This window comes from Patella vulgata, chromosome 5, assembly GCF_932274485.2.
Source record: "Patella vulgata chromosome 5, xgPatVulg1.2, whole genome shotgun sequence".
In the NCBI taxonomy this organism is placed as follows: domain Eukaryota; kingdom Metazoa; phylum Mollusca; class Gastropoda; family Patellidae; genus Patella; species Patella vulgata.
This window is the reverse complement of record NC_065883.2, coordinates 66,881,903-66,902,314: the sequence shown is the minus strand read 5'-3', so window position 1 is coordinate 66,902,314 and position 20,412 is coordinate 66,881,903. Positions and strand designations below refer to the sequence as shown.

Below are 20,412 nucleotides of genomic sequence, written 5' to 3'. Positions count from 1 at the left end.
ATACATGCCAATATCGAAAGCAGTCGAGATCTTTTGGAGATAAACCTATATTTCAAGTTTCGTTGAAATCGGATAATAATTGTGACCTGTAGAGAGTCCACAAACAATTGTGGACGGACGGACGGACGGACAGGGGCGACGGCATAATACGTCCACATGAAAATGTGGGCGTATAAAAAACCATATTCCCTCAAGTGTCTCACCGTAAATAATCATTGAGATACGACTGGATATGCTGGTCTTACTGTAGCTATGATCAATTAGTCTGAATCGTCTTCTCCTTAACAAAATAAATAGGCTTATATTCAATGTACCAGGAACCTGATTCACGAAAACTTCAAAAAAATATTTTAAACATGCAGCACTCTCCTTGGTTTAGAGGTAAAATCCTATTATTTGAGCTGTTAGCCAATGAAAAGCCTGTATTCTTAAAATATTTTAGTTTAAGTTTTCGTGAATCAGAAATATAAAAATGTAAAAACATGCAGTCTGTCAGGTCAAACAAGGGCCATAATCCTGTTATGTATTTTTGGGGACCGGATAGTACGAAATTGCCCTCATGTATGTGTACTGTTTCAATATTAGGAATAATGTTTTCTAAAAAGACAGAGGAACAAAATGACAAACTTGAGACTAATATCTGGACTAATGAATCCAAGATACCATCAAGGTATTACAATTCAAAATTGTGTTATTGATCAACAATTATAGTTTTTCTTCTTTGAGCGGCATTTAGTAATTGACATACATAATAAACACAAAAACATAATATGGAACACAATTACTATTTTAATTAAAGCGACGTTTCGTTGAGGGTTGAACGTTTGCTTGAAAACGATGAGAGAACCCTCAAAGAAACGTCACTTTAATTAAAATAGTAATTGTGTTCCATATTATGTTTTTGTGTTTTTTAATCATAGTTTTATTTTCATAAACAATATTTTTATTTGGGATATCTGAATGGGATTGCACAACAGACTTAGCCTAAATAAAACTCTCTTATTCATTTGTCTACCAGATTAAAAAACACAACACAGTTTATATGGAAATACAATCACTGGTTTATAAGTATAGCACGACGATTCAACAAGTATTCTCTAATCGTTATCAAGCACAAATGATAAATTGTTTGTGCTTGATAACGATAAGAGAATACTTGTCGAAACATTTTGCTATACTTATAAACCAGTGATTGTATTTCCATATAAACTGTGTAGTGTTTTTTAATGTGTTCAATCGCTAAATGCCACTTAAGGATTATGTCTACCAGATTGTTAGTGTGTTACAGACATTTTTAAGATATCTAGATAAAATCGTATCCTTGGGCACTTGCAAAGGGTGCCATATTCACTCTTCAATCTTTTACTGGAGGTCCAGGCACGGGATATTTCTTGATTTTTATGAAAATAGAATTAAATGGTTGTACTCACCTAATTTGTTCTTCTGTTTTGCAGGAATTGCATCAATACAGGGGAATCCTCCACAATTCTTGAAACACAGAAGTTTATTCAAATACAAGAAGAATATAATAAGCAGAAAGAGAAAGACACCAACTGCTCCTAAAAACCCTACTGCTTCTGTTGGTACTGAAAATATACATAAATACAGATTACGTTGATGTTAAAAGGTGGCTCAGTGAATAGGGTGCTGGCTCACTAACCAGGTGGTCCAGGATTTTGAAAATATACATAAATACAGATTACATTGATGTTAAAAGGTGGCTCAGTGAATAGGGTGCTGGCTAACTAACCACGTGGTCCAGGGTTTTATCCTGGTATAGGTCTGGAAAGTTCACATATTTCTATATGCTAATATTAAATAGTTTTTTAACTTCAGAGGGAGTCACGGTGGCTCACTCAACAAAATGTCAGGAAAGTTTACATATTTCTATACACTAAAAAGAGATAACGGTGACAGCTTTTACAATATTTTCCAGCTGTCTCTATATAAACACAACAAAAAGTTAAATATTGTGTTTGTGGCGAGCATGGCAGAACTAAAACACATCATTTCAACACACAAAATAAAACAAGGTAGCCAAGCAAAGCGAAGAAATATGCCCACACAGCAGCTATGTAGCTTATCAGTGAAGGCTGAAAATTGACAGAGATCATCTTCTCATGGTGCTGATGCTCGACATCAAATTTGAAAAAAACCTGTCAAAGACTCTTGTCAGAACAACATTTCATCAACACAACATTTTATCAACACAACATTTCTACAACACAACATTGTAACAACAGCATATTGAACCTAGTCTACCATTGAACCTAGTCTACCTTGAATATTCAGACTGAGGAAGGATTTTTTGCATGCACAATAAATTGGTTAACTTTACTGTATCAACCCAACATTTTATCATTGAGAGAGAGAGAGAAATGGGGTTTAACGTCCACTCGACACAAACCAGGTCATTTCGGAACTAACATATGGTTCAATTTTTTTTTCCATAATTCGCTTGCGCGTTGGGGTCTTTAGCAGTGGGAGGAAACCGGAGGACCCGGAGAAAACCCACGAAGCTGGACAGGCGACCCTACTCCTTGTCACGTACAATCGGGGATTCGAAACCACGCCAGTTGACTCAATGACAGACTTTCTGATACAGCACGCACGTGCTAACCATTCAGCCATCCAACCCCCCTTTTATCATTGACACAATATTTCATCATTGACACAACATTTCATCAATACATTATGTTCACACCACTTTGTATCAACACAACATTGTATCAAAACATTTCATCAATACATTATGTTCACACCACTTTGTATCAACACAACATTGTATCAAAACATTTCATCAATACATTATGTTCACACAACTTTGTATCAACACAATATTTCATGAACACAACATTTCATCAATACATTGTATCAACACAATATTTGATCCACACAACTTAGTATCAACATAATATTGTATCAACAGAACATTTTATCATCATAAGATATTATTACTAACACAATATTTGATCAACAGAATATTTTATTATCACAAGATATTACTAACACAGTATTTCATCAACAGAATATTTTATCATCACTAGATATTACTAACACAATATTTCATCAACACAACAATTTATTAGCACTATATTCCATCAACACTATATTCTCCCATATGAAGACTAACAAATACTTTAGTTTTATCCTGACAACTCTGACTTAGAAACTATCTTTTATGTTCACTACAAATTGGTTCAAGTGAATTTATCAACACAACATTTCAACAACACAACATTGTATCAACATTATATTGAACTTAGTCTACCCCGAGTCCTGACTGAGAAGGGGTCTTTTACGTGCACCACAAATTGTTACACAATAAAAGGCAAATGAGACCATCCCGCCACCATAATCATGTAAACTTAGAATTTTACCTTCACCGTGTCCACTGCCTGGTGCCGATGTTGGAGCTGCCATTTTGAATTCTAATCATGATAACAATGGTAGCATTGTTCCATCTGAATAAACTGTGTGAATTGGAAAAGCTGACATCATATTTAATTTATGTATAAGTATATGGAAACTGGCAGTTTATTGATTTTATTGTTAATTGCTGTATAAATGTATACATTCATATCAAGTAATTAGCTATAAACAATAACACATGTTTATGAAGGAATAATTTTGTTATGAACATCAGAAAGGACAGGATAATGTGATATGAAATGAAATGGGGTTTAATGTCCTACTGTTCTGCTCCAACTGTGCTAATTAAGACAGGCATTAGCCATACAGTGTGCTTTGAGGGGAAATTTCTCTGGACAGCTGCACTATGTCTATGGTCTACTCTTATATCAAATTCCATTTGCCAAAGGATCTTTTACATGCACTCCAATGTGTACATGGGACATGTTTTTCATCCCATCCAAACGACCAGACAGCTGTCCATCTCAGGCCTTCCGTCCTGTACCACTGACAAGGGGAAACCATGCGGGGACAAAGTTATAGAAATATACCATGGTAAGTTGGCTTCCTTCTCGAAATTAAATGACGTTGAATGTCTTACTTTTCTAGGGGGGTAGATGGCCGAATGGTTAGTATGTGCGCGCTGTATCATAAGGCCTGTCATAGAGTCATCTGGCGTGGTTTCGAATCCCCGGTTGTACATGACAAGGAGTAGGGTCGCCTGTCCAACCTCGTGGGTTTTCTCCGGGTCCTCCAGTTTCCTCCCACTGCTAAAGACCCCTACAAGAAGCGAATTATTGAAATAAAATTAAACCATATGTTAGTCCAGAAATGACTTAGTTTGTGTCGAGTGGACGTTAAACCCCATTTCTCTCTCTTACTTTCTTACTTTTCTGCACCCAGAGAGAGAGAGAGAGGTTTTAATGTCTACTCGACACAAACTAAGTCATTTTGGGACTAACACATGGTTCAATTTATTTCCATAATTCACTTGCGTGTAGGGGTCTTTAGCAATGGGCGGAAACCATAGGACCTGGAGAAAACCCACAAGGTTGGACAGGCGACCCTACTCCTTGTCACCGGGGAATCAAAACCACGCCAGTTGACTCAATGACAGGCCTTATAATACAACGTGCATGCACTAACAATTCAGCCATCCAACCCCCTAGTACCTGCATGAGCAGGTACTAATACAACAAATAGCCCATAGCCACTCAAAAAGATTGATTACTATCAAAAGCATAAACTACCAGCATAAAAAATGAATACCACAGAAAAACTTCAACTATCAAACTTGAATACCACAGAAAAACTTCCACAAAAAAGCTTGAATTCCACAGAAAAACTTCTACGATTAATCTTCAATACCATAAAAAACTTTGACAATGTTGAAGAAATCCTTGTTTCATATCTACCAACTGTTACATTTGTAATAGATTTAGTCACAATAATCATAGATTTTTCTACATTGACAACATAATTTAATTTCACACTCCTTATCACATTAATAGTTGTTCTATTGATGTTTATTACTATACTAGCATAAAATGAGTAATAAATTTAACACATTTATTTCATCGTACAAATTATTTATTTTAAAATGATTATGTTGATGACAGCTGTATATTGTATATGAGAGGGTTAGAGAGAGGGGAAAGGGGAAAGGGGAAGGGGGGGAATCTTATCCTTTAAAATGTCAGTATTAGACCACTCAACAAGGCAATCACCTGGTCTTCTAGCGTGAACTTATCTGTGATACCAGTTATAGACAATATATCTAGCAAACTTAGTCAATTTATTGATGTAATGAAACTATACACCAAGTTTCATCACCTCACTTAATTAGAACTAAAGTTATTGTGTCCCAAAGCATCAACCAATCAAGCAGAAAATGTTCATCTTTCTAACTCCATCAAGTCATTGACCTAATAAACACCTACACAAAGTTTGAACATTGTAGCTCAATTAGAAGGAGAGTTATTGTGTCCCAAAAAGTGTGATGGACAGATAGACGGATGGACATACAGACAGGCGGACAGACAGACAGACGGACGGATGGAGCCATTTTAATAGTCCCCTGCTTTATTCGAAAGGCGGGAGACAAATATATCTTTAGATAATGTATCTATAGACATAAAACCTATAGAAAAAACAATGTATCTATAAACATACACCTATAGACATTATATATCTATAGACATACACCTATAGACAATATATCTTTAGACAACCTATCTATAGACATACACCTATATTCAAAACAATGTATCTATAACCATACACCTATAGACAATATATATCTATAGACATACAACCTAGACAATATATCTTTAGACATTATATATCTATAGACATACACCTATAGACAATATATCTTTAGACAATCTATCTATAGACATACACCTATAGACAAAACAATGTATCTATAGACATACACCTATAGACAATGTGTCTGTAAATATACACTAATAGACAACATATCTGTGATGATAGCTGTTGCAGAGATACACCTAGAAAACCAGCTATAGACAATACATTTGGGATGATACCAGTTCTATAGACAAAATATCTGTTTTGTTGTACGTCTATTACAGGACTATGATAAATGTGATGTCCTGCATTGTCTCTGTGGAATTCTTCAAAAAATTCATACTAATTGGCAAACAATCATTCAATGTGCTAATAAGACAACCATATGTTTGTTTTTATGTGCTTAATTTGATGAGTTAGAAACTTTTAGGTGCCAGATAAAAGCCAGACACATTAATTCACTGATTATTTGACATAAAATCATGTTTCATCAAGATCTTCAGTCTGGCAATAAATGTTCATGGATTAATTTCTATTGTCAGTGGAAGAGAGTGAAACATGGGATTTAACAACACTAACTAGGTCATTTTGGGATCTTAACTATGTTATATGTTGTTTTAATAATTCACTAGCTTGATTGGGTTGTTAAAAGTGGGTCTCAACCAGACTTTAAAAATGTCCCTTTGTACATTTTAAAGGGGAAGTCCCAGTTTTCACAGTGTACCCATAGATAACAGAAATAGTCAACATAACTTGTCTGAAAGTTTGAGCTCAAAATATTCAGTCATTTTGAACAGCTGAATGCAAGGTTTATGTAATATGTAATTTGCTTAAGGAATTCCAATTGTTGAAATGTACAATTGACTTTATGTAGCAATGGCTATCACATGGAACATGGAAATTGGGAACATACACCTATCACCAATAACACATGGGCAATCAAAGCTAGTATTTCTGTGAAAAGGTGCTACATATATTCTGATGGTTGTACAGTACTAGGATAAAGGGTTTATGAGTATTCCAAGGGCTATACTATATATCGGAAAACACCAGAAAACAACCGGAAAACTGCCGGAAAACACCATGTGATACTGAATACCGGAAAACACCGGAAAAACACTAAATACCGGAAAAAAACACTAAATACCGGAAAACACACTAAATACCGGAAAACACACTAAATACCGGAAAACACCCTAAATAGGTAACCCGAAGAAGGGCTATACTATAAACCGGAAACTAACCCTAATCCAGGCACACAGAGGACCAGGCTCCGGGTTACCTATTTAGGGTGCCAGTCTCCGGGTTACCTATTTTGGGTATTTTCCTGTACTTAGTGTGTTTTCCGGTATTTAGTGTTTTTCCGGTATTCAGTATAAAATGGTGTTTTCTGGTAGTTTTCTGGTATTTCTGGTAGTTTTCCGGTGTTTTCCGGTATATAGTATTTCCGGTATTCCAAGCAGAATTAACCCATCTTATTCACAATTTTTTTTTTATATCAGGGATGGCTGCTTTAAAAAGGGGGTGGGGGAGAGAAATAAGGTTTAATGTTCACTCAACACAATCTAGTCATTTTGCAACTAACATATAACCCAAGAGTTTGGACAGGCAACCCTACTCCTTGTCATGTACAAGCAGGGATTCGAAACCGTGCAACTTGACTCAATGACGGACCTGATGATCTGACATACACACATTTAACCACTCTTTCCTTTAAAAGGCAATTTTAAAAGGTTTGACTTACTTTCCACATGACTGAACCATTTTTTGATGAGAATTGCTTCACAAGTTTTGTTGGAATGACAAGTTTTTGTTATTGTTGCATTTAACGTATTATTGAGATCCATGTTTACAATTTCAACACAACGATCAACTTATGATTAGAAAATGTTGATTTTACTATCTTATGAAATCAACAATTAACAACATAATTTTCATCACATCAATTTGAACAAAACAATCAACTACTGTTTACATCCTCACTCTAATTAGAGTTTTGGTTCTTGTTTTACTAATTCACTATTGCGATATCTCTTCCTCTTATGCAGATTCCTAATTCACTATTGTGATATCTGTTCCTCTTATGCAGATTCCTAATTCACTATTGCAATATCTGTTCCTCTTGCAGATTCCTAAATTCGCATTTAATTACCACAACTGTAAAGGCAATTTAAGACACTATATTTTACTTCTAATACTACTTCTTATTAGTTTAGGCCTACACAAAATACAAATTCCACTTTACAAATTCTAAAACTTAAGACCCTTTAACTATTTGAAGATCATCGATGACATACAAGAAACTGTTGCGATAATCTGCTCCTCTTGCAGATTCCTAAATTGTCAAATAAACACCACAACTGTTAAAATGCAATACTTTACTACTAGAACCATAATATTACTCTTTATTAGTTTAGTCCTACATAAAACACAAAAGTGACACTCCACTTTACAAATTTTAAAATTTATGATCCTTTCACTATTCGAAGATCATCGACAACATATACAAGACACTGTCCTTTATAGTTTTTGAATGATGTAGATATACAGATATAACTTAGTTAATATTTTACACATCACCATGTCTATATATATACTTCTATTATACAATTCACATACCTTGATTTTACATCATAACTCTACTTTCAATTTATACAATGTTTATACCTTAACTTAATTATTCAATAATAACATGTATCCAGATTATTTCTAACATAAAAAATTTCCAGGTGAGTTTCTTTCGTCCTTTATAACTTTTTAATAACGCACTCGCAGATACAGATATTTTAGTTCACATCACCAATATTAAGATTATACAATTTTACACCTTGATTATATCATCATCAGATACAGATATTCTAGTTCAGATCACAAATATTAAGATTATACAATTTTACACCTTGATTATATCATCACCAGATACAGGTATTCTAGTTCAGATCACCAATATTAATATACACCTTGAGTACATCATCACCAGATATTAATATTATACAATTTTACACCTTGATTATATCATCATCAGATTTAAATAATACAATTTTTAACCAACAACTGATTCAGTATTAATAATACAACATAACCAGATATCATTTCAGGTGTAAAAAATCTGTAATATTATCTTTTCAGTTGAGTTTCTTTTATAAAACATGTTTTTATTGGTCAATAAAGCATGAATAAATAGTCTACATATCCTAGAAGATTAAACAAGCTCAGTATATGACTACAAAACTTAAATCCTACACCTCCAAACAAGCTGTTACTTCTTCTAAGTAAAAAACATATACAACTACATGAGTAGAAACTTAATCCTTGGTTGGATAAAACCCAAAGTCTAATATATAAGTTTATAATAACTAAACACTATACAGATTACCAGTAATAATACAGTGCATAGCATTTCAATTATTCCTAATAGGGTTAAAGTTAGTTGCCCATTCTCTTTGTAATGAATGAAATGAAATGGGGTTTAACGTCCTACTATTCGGCTCCAACTGGACTAACGAAGATGGGCGAATGAAATGAGAGAGAGTGAGAGAGAAATGGGGTTTAACATCCACTCGACACAAACTAGGTCATTTCGAGACTAACATATGGTTTTTAATTTTATTTCAATAATTCGCTTGCACGTAGGGGTCTTTAGTAGTGGGAGGAAACCAGAGGACCCGAAGAAAACCCACGGGGTTGGACAGGCAACCCTACTCCTTGTCACGTACAATCGGGGATTTGAAACCACGCCAGCTGACTCAATGACAGACCTTATGATACAGCGTGCACGTGCTAACCATTCAGCCATCAAACCCCCCCTGAATGAAATGAATATATATAAGACTGGCCTTTGTCATGCAGTGCTATGAGGAAAATTTTGCCTGGACAGCATTTGAATTCCAAATGTCAAGGGTTGTTTTACGTTCACAGCAGTGTGTACACAGGACCTCAGTTTTTCACCCCATATGGCCTCTCCATCATGCTTGAAAATCTAATGGTCTGTTAATGAGTCAAGTGATGTGGTTTTGATTCCTGGCTTGTATGTGACAAGGAGTATGGTCGCCTGTCCAACCTCATGGGTTTTCTCTGGGTCCACCTGTTCCCCCCCCCACCCCACTGCTAAAGACCACTATGTGCAAGCGAATTATTAAAATTAAATTGTGCCATGTGTTAGTTCCAAAATGACCTGGTCTCTCTCTTTTCTTTGTCTCTGTCTCTGATGGGTGAGTACTGAGTAAATACACATTACTTGGATGTGAAAATAACATAAAAGTTGGTAAACTTCCTTTAAAATCAGTTTGACATTTTCTAGCAAGCAAAATCATTACTATATAGCAGTGTGTCTTTAATTACTTAATAATTATTATTAATTGTTCTTAAATGTCAATCTTAATATCATAAATATAGCCTTCTATAATATGCCACGTATACACTTAATTACTCTCTATCTTATTTATTTTTCTTTTTTTGGGGGGGGGGGGCATTTTATCCTATATACAAAAAATTAAATGAAATGAAATGGGGTTTAACGTCCTACTGTTCTGCTCCTAAATTGGGCTAATGAAGACGGCATACGCAATACAGTGTGCTATGAGGGAAATTTTGCCTGGGCAGCGGCACTACGACCTACTCTTATATCGAATTCCAACTGCCAAGATATCTTTTACGTGCACGCCAATGACTACACGGGACCTCGGTTTTTCATCCCATCCGAACGACTAGACAGCTGTCCTTGTCAGGCCCTCCGTCCTGCATCACTGACAAGGGGAAACCACGTTGGAAAATCTGAATGAACTTTCTCGGCCAATGCAGGGATCGAACACCCGACCTCCAGGCTAGCGAGCCAGCGTATTAACCACTTAGCCACGTGATTATCCTATATACATACACACTGAGCTTTTAAAGAAAGAAATCCAACATCCTTTTTGGCATCAATTTTTTATTATGAATTACTATGATCACATAGTGATTAAATTCATTGATGCAAAGCTTTAATTATGATATCACATTTTTGTTCTATATCATTATCTCGTGCTTTGAATGCCAATCCTATCCCACCATCTGACGATAAAGGATAAAACATACGTCCATGATACTTGTCTCATGAAAAGCGTTATTTTACAAATTTTAGAAATGTAGCTGAGCAAAGGTGTAAAGACAGAGTGATGGTGGCTCAGTAATTAGGGCGCTGGCTTACTAACCAGGAGAACCTGAGTTTAATGCTGGTGCTAATCGAAATACTTCCTCAGAATTTTCCAGCCTGACAAAGAATGGTGTCTAGTCCTTTGGATGGTATGTAAAACCAAGGTATAGTATGAAAAATCAAGGTATATGTGCTGTTAGCACATTGGCAGGCACCGGTACGTAAAAGAGCACGTGACAATTGAAACACGATGAAGAGTGGGCAGAAACATTGCAAACTAGTGCATATTAAACACCATTCTATTTCAATTCACTCATAAACACAATATGGTCTATATTTCTAATCGAATGTCAATGAAACCTGGTATATATGTGGTTTATCACCTTGGATGGAACCTATATGATCAGGACAACTACCTTGGATGGAACCTATATGATCAGGACAACTACCTTGGACACTGCTCCTCAAAAAGCATTGTGTCTTTATCTAAAGGAAAAGGCATGGATTATTTCTCTTAATCGATCACCTGTCTCCAAACTATGTGAGACGAGCCTGTGATATCACCCTAGGTGGAAGCGAACGTTAAGCCTCAAGGAAGATGAAGAAGCTTTAACGACATGGAGGCAGCATGACGTTATTTTGGTGAAGTCATTGTCGTCATACTGGTTAACCTAAAACAGTGTCTTTCTAATTCCTTTGACGACATACTCTTCGACCAAATATTCCAATGTAGTGCATTAGGCCCCATACTATATGGTAATGTCGACACTTGTCCAAATATTCAAATGTAGTGCATTAGGCGACAAATATATACTGAGCCATAATAATGACACTTGTCCAAATATTCAAATGTAGTGCATTAGGCCACAAATATACATGTATACTATATGGTAATGATGACACTTGTCCAAATATTCAAATGTAGTACATTAGGCCACAAATATACTGAGTGGTCCAAATATACACTTCACTAGCTACATTATATAACCCCTTTAGCACTTGATAGTTGATACATGTAAATTTTGACTATGGTACCCGAGTCTTTTAAATAAATCAGAGATAACAGATCTTTTTTACATTGAGTAATAGCAACTCAGTTATGAAACTACTATTCATCATGAATACCTACCTTGCCCACAATCAAACTCAAAGGCTTTTTTTGATATCTGTTACTTACCTGCTGGGTAAGGCTCGTCCATATTTAATCTAATTAAAACAGGTAAACAGCACTACAGATGACAGGTAAACAACATCTAATTATTCAAAACAAAACAGGTAACCGCTTGGTTAGCTGATTAGCTGATGCATGATGGAACTACAGGTGTGTAACATCCAGGTAACAGGTAATTAATAATGCACTGTTGATCTAATACAACATCAAAACATTCGGGTGTAGTTGGTTGATTAACTTTAGGCTTCAGGTATAAAACATCCAGATTAGCCAACGAGCTGAATTACAGGTAAACAACATCAAGGTAACTGGTTTATCAAGCAATGTTTACACTTTACAGGTGTTTGACCTTGGTAAGCTCCATCTAAACACAATAACAACATTTAAAATATACAACACAACATTTAAGTCTTTACTGAACACTACCTGGGCAAAAACATCTTGGCCATCCCTACCAATGTACTATATACTATTACAGCAACAAAGCTCAATGATTGTAATGTGAATTAATACATGTAGTTTACTTGTTTTCTAAAACAATTGGACTGTAAAAAATCACATAGGCCTAAAACTCATTTTTATCTGTAGAATTCTGTATCAATTATGGAATGTGTAGCTACAATTATGGTTGTGTAGCCTACTAGGCAAAAAGGCCCAGATATGAAATTAAAGAGATACAAATTCAGCAACCTAACATGCTCATTTAATGTCTGAAACTATATAGCAATACTGATGGCACAGAATTAAATTTTGCTTATATTATAGCCTATCAAAATATGCACTGACAGGACATACAACAAATTAAAAGCCTAGCTTCATGCACACAACAATTTTCCTAATTTACTGCACCCAGAAAAAAAGTACTGATACCTTTTTAGACTTTGAAGCAAATTTTTATATTAATATTGTTATTATTATTATTACAGCATATTTACAGGGCGCCTTCTCATATCATGTTTTTTTTTTATGGGCACTTTACAAAGTGACAATGTAATCATACCTCTCGCCCCCCCCCCCTCAAGATTATGAACATGTTATTACAGTTGTATACAGAGTCAGTTAAAAGCTTGTTTAAATAAATACGTTTTTTGTTGTTTTTTAAAAGAATATATAGAGATGTGGATTGGAAAAGCAAAGAGCACATTTTTATAATTAAATATCAACTGATCTGATTTGTAATTTTAGAATACAAGCGAAATTCTGATTTGTAATCAATATATTAGCTGAGGGTGACCATCTTTTCTTGATTATGTTGCGGGACATTTCAGGAAAAATATATTTTGCACTAAAACCCTCTTGTTTTCTGCGGAGCTGTGGGTGGTGGAGCCGCTCACCACGACCGGGACAGTTGGTCAACCTAATTAGCTAGGGCCTATTTTAAAATGATAAATAAGAATTTATATATGTTTTACACCTTTTAGGGCCTATGCTATATTGATTGGGATTTACACAGGATCTAAAAAAAAAAAAAACCAAAGACGTTATGATAAGGCTAAATCTATTTGTTAAGGCTAGCTCAATTTTTGTCAAAGTTGCCGAGATGTAATTAAAGTTAGGGCACATGATTTTTCGGTGAGATTGTAGGTTAGGGTTTGGGTAAGCATTGGGACTAATATAGGTCCAGGTTTAGGGTTAGGGTTGGGATTAGTGCTAGCCCTGTTTACATCTCATGACCCATGACGAAAAATTGAGCTGGCCTGAACATTTAGCACTAACCCTATGACGAATGCTCACTGACAGTACATATGTTCTCTTTAAGATAAGATAAACAATTATCACTTTCACGGAGGTTATTCCGTTGCCATAACATCTACAGTTCTTTATTATTTTAAAACGTTTATCTCTATATCCATATTTATCATGCAACAACAAAATTTCACAATCGAAAAACCTAAGATATTCACTTACATTCCATTTCAATAACTAGAAATATCCCTTCTGCTGGTTACCATCACGTCGCCATTAAGAAAACCATCAATAATTTATCAGTTGTTTTTATGTCATTAACATAAAAAGGTAAGCGCGTTATGATTCTTTGTTATTTCTAATGGCTGTAAGAAATAAAAAATAAGATTCCCACACTATTTAACAATATTTTCCATTCATGAAATAGTTTTTTTAGAACTTGATTATAGGTACCCCAAGCTTATTTTTCGGCAATTTACGGGAACAGAGTTATGGACACATTGTAAGGTGAAAGGGAAATAACTCTGTTTATCGACATGGGGAGCAACTCCGTTTAAAGCATCAGGATGCAGACCACCATTAATTTCCCCATTGACTTCAATGTTAATTCTGGCCTCTTTGCCCAACTCCAACTTTTCCCCAAATTTTCGTTGGGCTGAATGCTTTTCACTACAGACAGAGGAACAAATGGTCATGTCTTTGCACTAAAATTTGTATGAGGTTGACCACCCAAATTTTGAGATACACAAACTTGAAGAAGCATACTAAAAACATGTAACTAGTTGCCGTACATATCGCTGTAGCCAACCTGACCACCCTGTTATCCTTCCGCCACAAAATCATGAATATTTACCAAAACCTGGCAGAAAATGTTAATTCAAACCCTCTTCGTCCATTCCAGACCAAAAAATCAACAAAAATGGGCATGCAAAAGGGGAGAAAAGAGAGAGAGAGAATTGCTATAAATAGACGAACTTCAATTCGTACCGAGATGGTGAAATTTAATGGTGGTCGGCCTCCATCATGGTATGGTACAAGATGGTGAAATTTAATGGTGGTCTGCCTCCATCATGGTATGGCACCACAATATTTTTCAACATATAATAATAATAATAATAATCAATAAATCAAGTTCCATGAAGTTATTAATATATAATTTGTATGAAGACGGGCATACGCCATAGTGTGCTATGAGGAAAATTTTTGCCAGGACAGCGGCGCTTCAGCCTACCCTTATGTCGAATTCCAACTGCCAGAGGATCTTTTACGAGCACGTCAATGTATATGGGACCTCGGTTTTTCGTTCCATCCGAACGACTAGATAGCTGTCCTTGCCAGCCCCCCCGTCCTTCACCACTGATAAGGGGAAACCACGCCGGAAAATCCCAATAATTATGCAACATGAATATTAATGTTATTTGAATATGAGAACAGTAAAAATTCTCTTTGAGGATACTTGTTTTATTGTTTTAAAAAAAGAAATGCAATTAATTTGTTTTTCAAATTATGATAATATTAACAGGATATGTTATCTAGTCAGGGCCGAATTAAAATCATAAACAAGTTTTACATCACGTTATGCAAAGAAAATAGATGAAATTTTGATATACAATGACCCATCGGTTAACAAAATTCAGGGATTCGTTATTTGCCTTTTTGATTATAATAAACAAACCAGTGGAAATTTACCAGATGTGATGTCAGAGTTACATATCCATATTTGGTTGACTCTTACTTCATTGGGCGTAATTAACCGATCAGCTAATTTTATTAAAATAACTAGATATCAATTGATATAAAAGACCAAAAATAGGTTAGAAATATTTAGTCATTTCAATTCATAGGAGATAAACGATGTAACGTTTTCCAGCAGTAGCTACAATCTGTTTCACAGAGTACTATGAAAGTGTTCTAATATCTCTGTAAAAGATGACTGCCTTCAACACATGACGTCATATCACGCGGCGTCAATCATTGGCTCAATGGCGCCTGCATTGTTTACATAAAACGATACAGATTCGAGCAGAAAGGCGCCGTTTACTCATTTTAATACCCATTTACATTAAAACAGGAAATATTTTTACCTACAAATACTTCAAACGTCTTTATTTATTTTTCTAATACTAATACATAAATATCAAATGTTTTAAAATTTAATTTGTCGGAGGAAAAAAGTTAATATTTGGGGCTCATTAAGTCGCATCGATGTCATCCTTATCAGTGATTGTCGCGGCCTAGCGAATATTCACTGCGGATCAGTGTGCAGTAGCATTCGGCTAAATCAAGTTGAGTTGGGGGGTGAGAGAATGAAAGACTGTTTATTGTTTGAGTTTTATGAAGAATTATGTTTGTGAACTTTGTATCCTGTTTGATATATTAAAAAAAACGTATCCAAGATTTGATAGCAGGGTCACTACATTCGGTGCCGGAGGCGCGTCACGTGCGCGCCCAAGGCGCACGAGCGTCCTTTCTCCCCCAGGAAAATTTTGAAAATTGACAACCGCAAACCCATTTTCCAAGCATTTCAGACCAAAGCAGAAGAAGGCAAATTTTTGATTTCCTGATACAATTAGATAACAGAATGACCTAAGAGCACTATCATTAGATGAATTTGAGAATTCTCTTCAGTGTCAAAAACAAAAACATTTTATTCTCCGTGATGAAAATAATGTAAATTATAATATACACACAGTAGGCCCCTACCGGTACACGTATTTGACAGTTCTGTTGACGCACATCACAGAATATGGTAATCCAGCATCTGACTATGGTTGTGTAGGAAAGTTTGAGTTGGGAGAATTTTTTTGAAGAAATGTTTAGTGGGTGCCGGATTAGTTAGGGAGCTAGGTTCAGGTTGTTTCGTGGGGGGGTTGGATGGCTGAATGGTTAGCGTGCGCGCGCTGTATCATAAAGTCTGTCATTGAGTCGACTGGCGTGGTTTCGAATCCCCGGTTGTACGTGACAAGGAGTAGGGTCGCCTGTCCAACCTCGTGGGTTTTCTCCGGGTCCTCCGGTTTCCTCCCACTGCTAAAGACCCCTACGCGCAAGCGAATTATTGAAATAAAATTAAACCATATGTTAGTCCCGAAATGACCTAGTTTGTGTCGAGTGGACGTTAAACCCCATTTCTCTCTCTCTCTCAGGTTGTTTCGAAAATCGCGTACAAAATGTCTAATATGTTAAATGAGTGGGCAGTGATGTCCGATACTCTGAACCTTGATTCTTAAGTTGCGGCTCCTCTTCCCATGGGGGTGGGGGATCCGACAAAACTTTGAATTTTCGAGTTTAATTCGACTTTTGCGTACAACAATCAACTTTCGTGCATAAGTCGACCAACCTCAGATGTTATCAAAAACACTGCTTAAGAAGACCCACGACCCTTCCTTCCTCCCTTAAGAACACCCCCTTTATACCCCCACCACCCTTAGAGATGAGTTAATTCGAATTCCGCGTATTTTAATTCGAGTTTAATTCGACTTTTGCGTACAACAATCAACTTTCGTGCATAAGTCGACCAACTTCAGATGTCGCCAAAAACATTGCTTAAGAAGACCCCCGACCCTTCCTTCCTCCCTTAAGAACACCCCCTTTACCTCCCTGAGAGAGGGGTTAATTCGACTTTTGCGTACATTAATTTTTCGTTCTAAGTTTTACTATTGATCCGCTAGAACAAAACACTAACTTAAGAACGCGAAATCCCCTTCCATTCCGGATAAGGGCGAGAAAACGGGGGGCGGGACAAGGGTGAAATGGCCAAAACGGACGATTTAAGTCAACTTTTGCGTACAACGATCAACTTTCGTGCATACGTCGACCAACCTCAGATGTTACCAAAAACACTGCTTAAGAAGACCCACGACCCTTCCTTCCTCCCTTAAGATCACCCCCTTTATACCCCCACCCCCCTTAGAGATGAGTTAATTCGAATTCCGCGTACAGCAATAATTTTTTTCGTTAATAATTTCACTATTGGTTCACTAGAACATAACACTGACTTACTAAGAACACAAAATCCCCTTCTATCTCGGATAAGGGCGAGAAAACGGGGGCGGGGCAAGGGTAAAATGGCCAAAACGGACGATTTAAGTCAACTTCAGCCTACAAATATCATCCTTACTGCCTATGGAAAATTACCTCAGATTACATTTAAAAACTCTGCTAAAATAGATGCCCGGTCCATTATTCACCCCTTAAGAACGTAACATGACGAAGGTGTTATCCATCTTTCTGACCAGAAAAAAGGTTGAAAACGAGCGGTTCGAGTGCCTTCTTCTGGTGACATGTAAATTTTGAAAATCAGCGGGGTTAAGGACTTCCCATCGCTAAACCATGGATCTGTTCATAATAGTTTTTCCCCATGTGAAATATGTGGATTCCAGGCATTGCTTGATCAACGGAATACTGGTATGAACTTATAGTGGTGTATCCTGGGCCCTGTTTCTCGAAATCTTAACTAAAGTTAAAAAATCCAAATTTTAGTAGATACTTCAATTTTGATTGGCTAAGCACTAAAATCAATCTTATATTATCCAATCAAATTACTAAAATTTGGATTTTATCTTAGTCAAAATTTCGTGAAACAGGCCCCAGTGGTGTAGAAAGTTGTCGAATACGGGTTTCAAGAACTCTGAAATCAATACTTCTTCTCTTGGCACATTAGTGAGTAGGTTGACAACACCGCACTGGAGCAATTCATTGGAGTCCTTAATGGAAATATCACTTCGTCTGGAAAATCTAGGAATATCATGAGTATGACGAATCCTACGGATTGTATTTATAATATTAGGTGAAACAGAATGGACGTCAGAAGCTTGTAGGGTCATCAACCGAATCCGCTCTCTTCTCCGAGAGCCGAGCTATATAAAACCCGTACTAACCCGTGGACTAATAGTGAAAAGTTTTACGAAATAATTAATGTTGTACTCGGAAGTTGAGTTAACTCATCTCTGCTGAGGGTAAAGGGTGGGGGGGTGGGGATAGGGGGGGGGGGGTCTTAAGGGGTGAAAAATGGATCGGGCATCTACTTAAGCAGAGTTTTTATATGTATTCTGAGGTAAATTTACACAGACAGGATGATATTTGTAGGCTGAAGTTGACTTAAATCGTGAGTTTTGGCCATTTTACCCTTGCCCCACCTCCCGGTTTCTAGTCCTTATCCGAGATAGAAGGATTTTCGCGTTCTTAAGTTAGTGTTATGTTCTAATAAACCAATAGTGAAACTTTTAACGAAAACAATTAATGCTGTACGCGGAATTTGAATTAACTCATCTCTAAGGGTGGTGGTGTTGGGGGGAGGGGGGTATAAGGGGGTGTTCTTAAGGGATGAAGGAAGGGTCGTAGGTCTTCTTAAGCAGTGTTTTTGATGACATATGAGGATGGTCGACGTATGCACGAAAGTTGATCGTCGTACGCAAAAGTCGAATTAAATCGTCATTTTGGTCATTTCACCCATGGGTCCCCCGTTTTGTCGTTCTTATCCCGGATAGAAGGGGATTTCGCGTTTTTAAGTTAGTGTTCTGTTCTAGCGGACCAATAGTGAAACTTTCAACGAAAAAAATAATGTTGTACGCGAAAGTCGAATTAACTCGTCCCTCCGGGGGGTAAGGAGGGTGTTCTTAAGGGAGGAAGGAAGGGTCGTGGGTCTTCTTAAGCAGTGTTTTTGATGATATCTGATTTTGGTCGACGTATGCACAAAAGTTGATCGTTGTACGCAAAAGTCGAATTAAATCGTCATTGTGTTTATTTCACCCATAGGCCCACTTTTTGTCGTTCTTATCCTGAATGGAAGGGGATTTCTCGTTCTTAAGTTAGTGTTTTGTTCTAGCGGATCAATAGTGAAACTTAGAACGAAAAAATTAATGTTGTACGCAAAAGTCGAATTAACCCCTCTCTCAGGGGGGTAAAGGGGGTGTTCTTAAGGGAGGAAGGAAGGGTCGGGGGTCTTCTTAAGCAGTGTTTTTGGCGACATCTGAAGTTGGTCGAGTTATGCACGAAAGTTGATTGTTGTACGCAAAAGTCGAATAAAATTCGAAAATTTGACGTTTTGTCTGATCCCCCACCCCCATGGGAAGGGGACCCGCAACTTAAGAATCACGGTTCAGAGTATCAGACACCGCTGTCCACTCAACTAGCATAGTAGAAATTTTGTACGCGATTTTCGAAACAACCTGAACCTAGCTCCCTAACTTGTAAGTATTTTGAACTTGGGTGGACACTCACCACGCAGTAGGTTATTCGACTATGACGTCATCAAATATGGCCTCCGACATCATATAAATTTTATCCTATCCGCCCTAGTTTTCCGCCAATTTCTATGAAATAAAGGCCAGAAAGAAGCTGTTTATTTGAATTTATTTGAAGAATATATTTTTGGTAAATTTTTTTATTAATTTTCAAGAAAACACATACCACATTTTTAAGCGAAAACGTTTAAAAAGTTCAAAAATATAAGAAAATTAACACATTTACAGTGCTACAACAATAAGAATAAGAATACTTTAATAACCCTCAAAAAAGAAGTTTTGTCTTTTTATATAAAGAACTATCTGTGCATACTAATTAATGATGTCAAGCATAGTTACCGCAAGATGTGATGTCACAATACATAGTTACCACAAGATGTAATATCTTCAGACTGTGAAGAAATACACCGAGCGGAATCTCTCACGCGAATTCAAAATGAAATTAGCAAACATACGAGGGG

General features: G+C 36.5%; 1 protein-coding gene across 5 annotated transcripts in view; it reads right to left on the bottom strand.

Moving 5' to 3' along the window:
* Nucleotides 1-14,138, bottom strand: part of LOC126820425 (synaptotagmin-16) — a 112,680-nt gene extending 98,542 nt beyond the window's left edge. Inside the window, exons 1-4 of one of the 5 annotated variants that reach the window (XM_050548386.2) lie at nt 13,932-14,138; nt 12,030-12,387; nt 1,431-1,586; nt 204-280 (exon numbers count right to left, since the gene is read on the bottom strand). In XM_050548386.2, coding sequence (XP_050404343.1) covers nt 204-216 — 13 coding nt within the window. In that variant the 5' untranslated portion in view covers nt 217-280; nt 1,431-1,586; nt 12,030-12,387; nt 13,932-14,138. Of the gene's footprint in view, nt 1-203; nt 281-1,430; nt 1,587-3,380; nt 3,470-7,465; nt 7,615-12,029; nt 12,388-13,931 lie in introns of those variants that run through there. The other 4 variants (XM_050548383.2, XM_050548385.2, XM_050548379.2 and 1 more) reach the window with 4 other exon arrangements.
* Between the last annotated feature and the right edge of the window lie 6,274 nt (nt 14,139-20,412).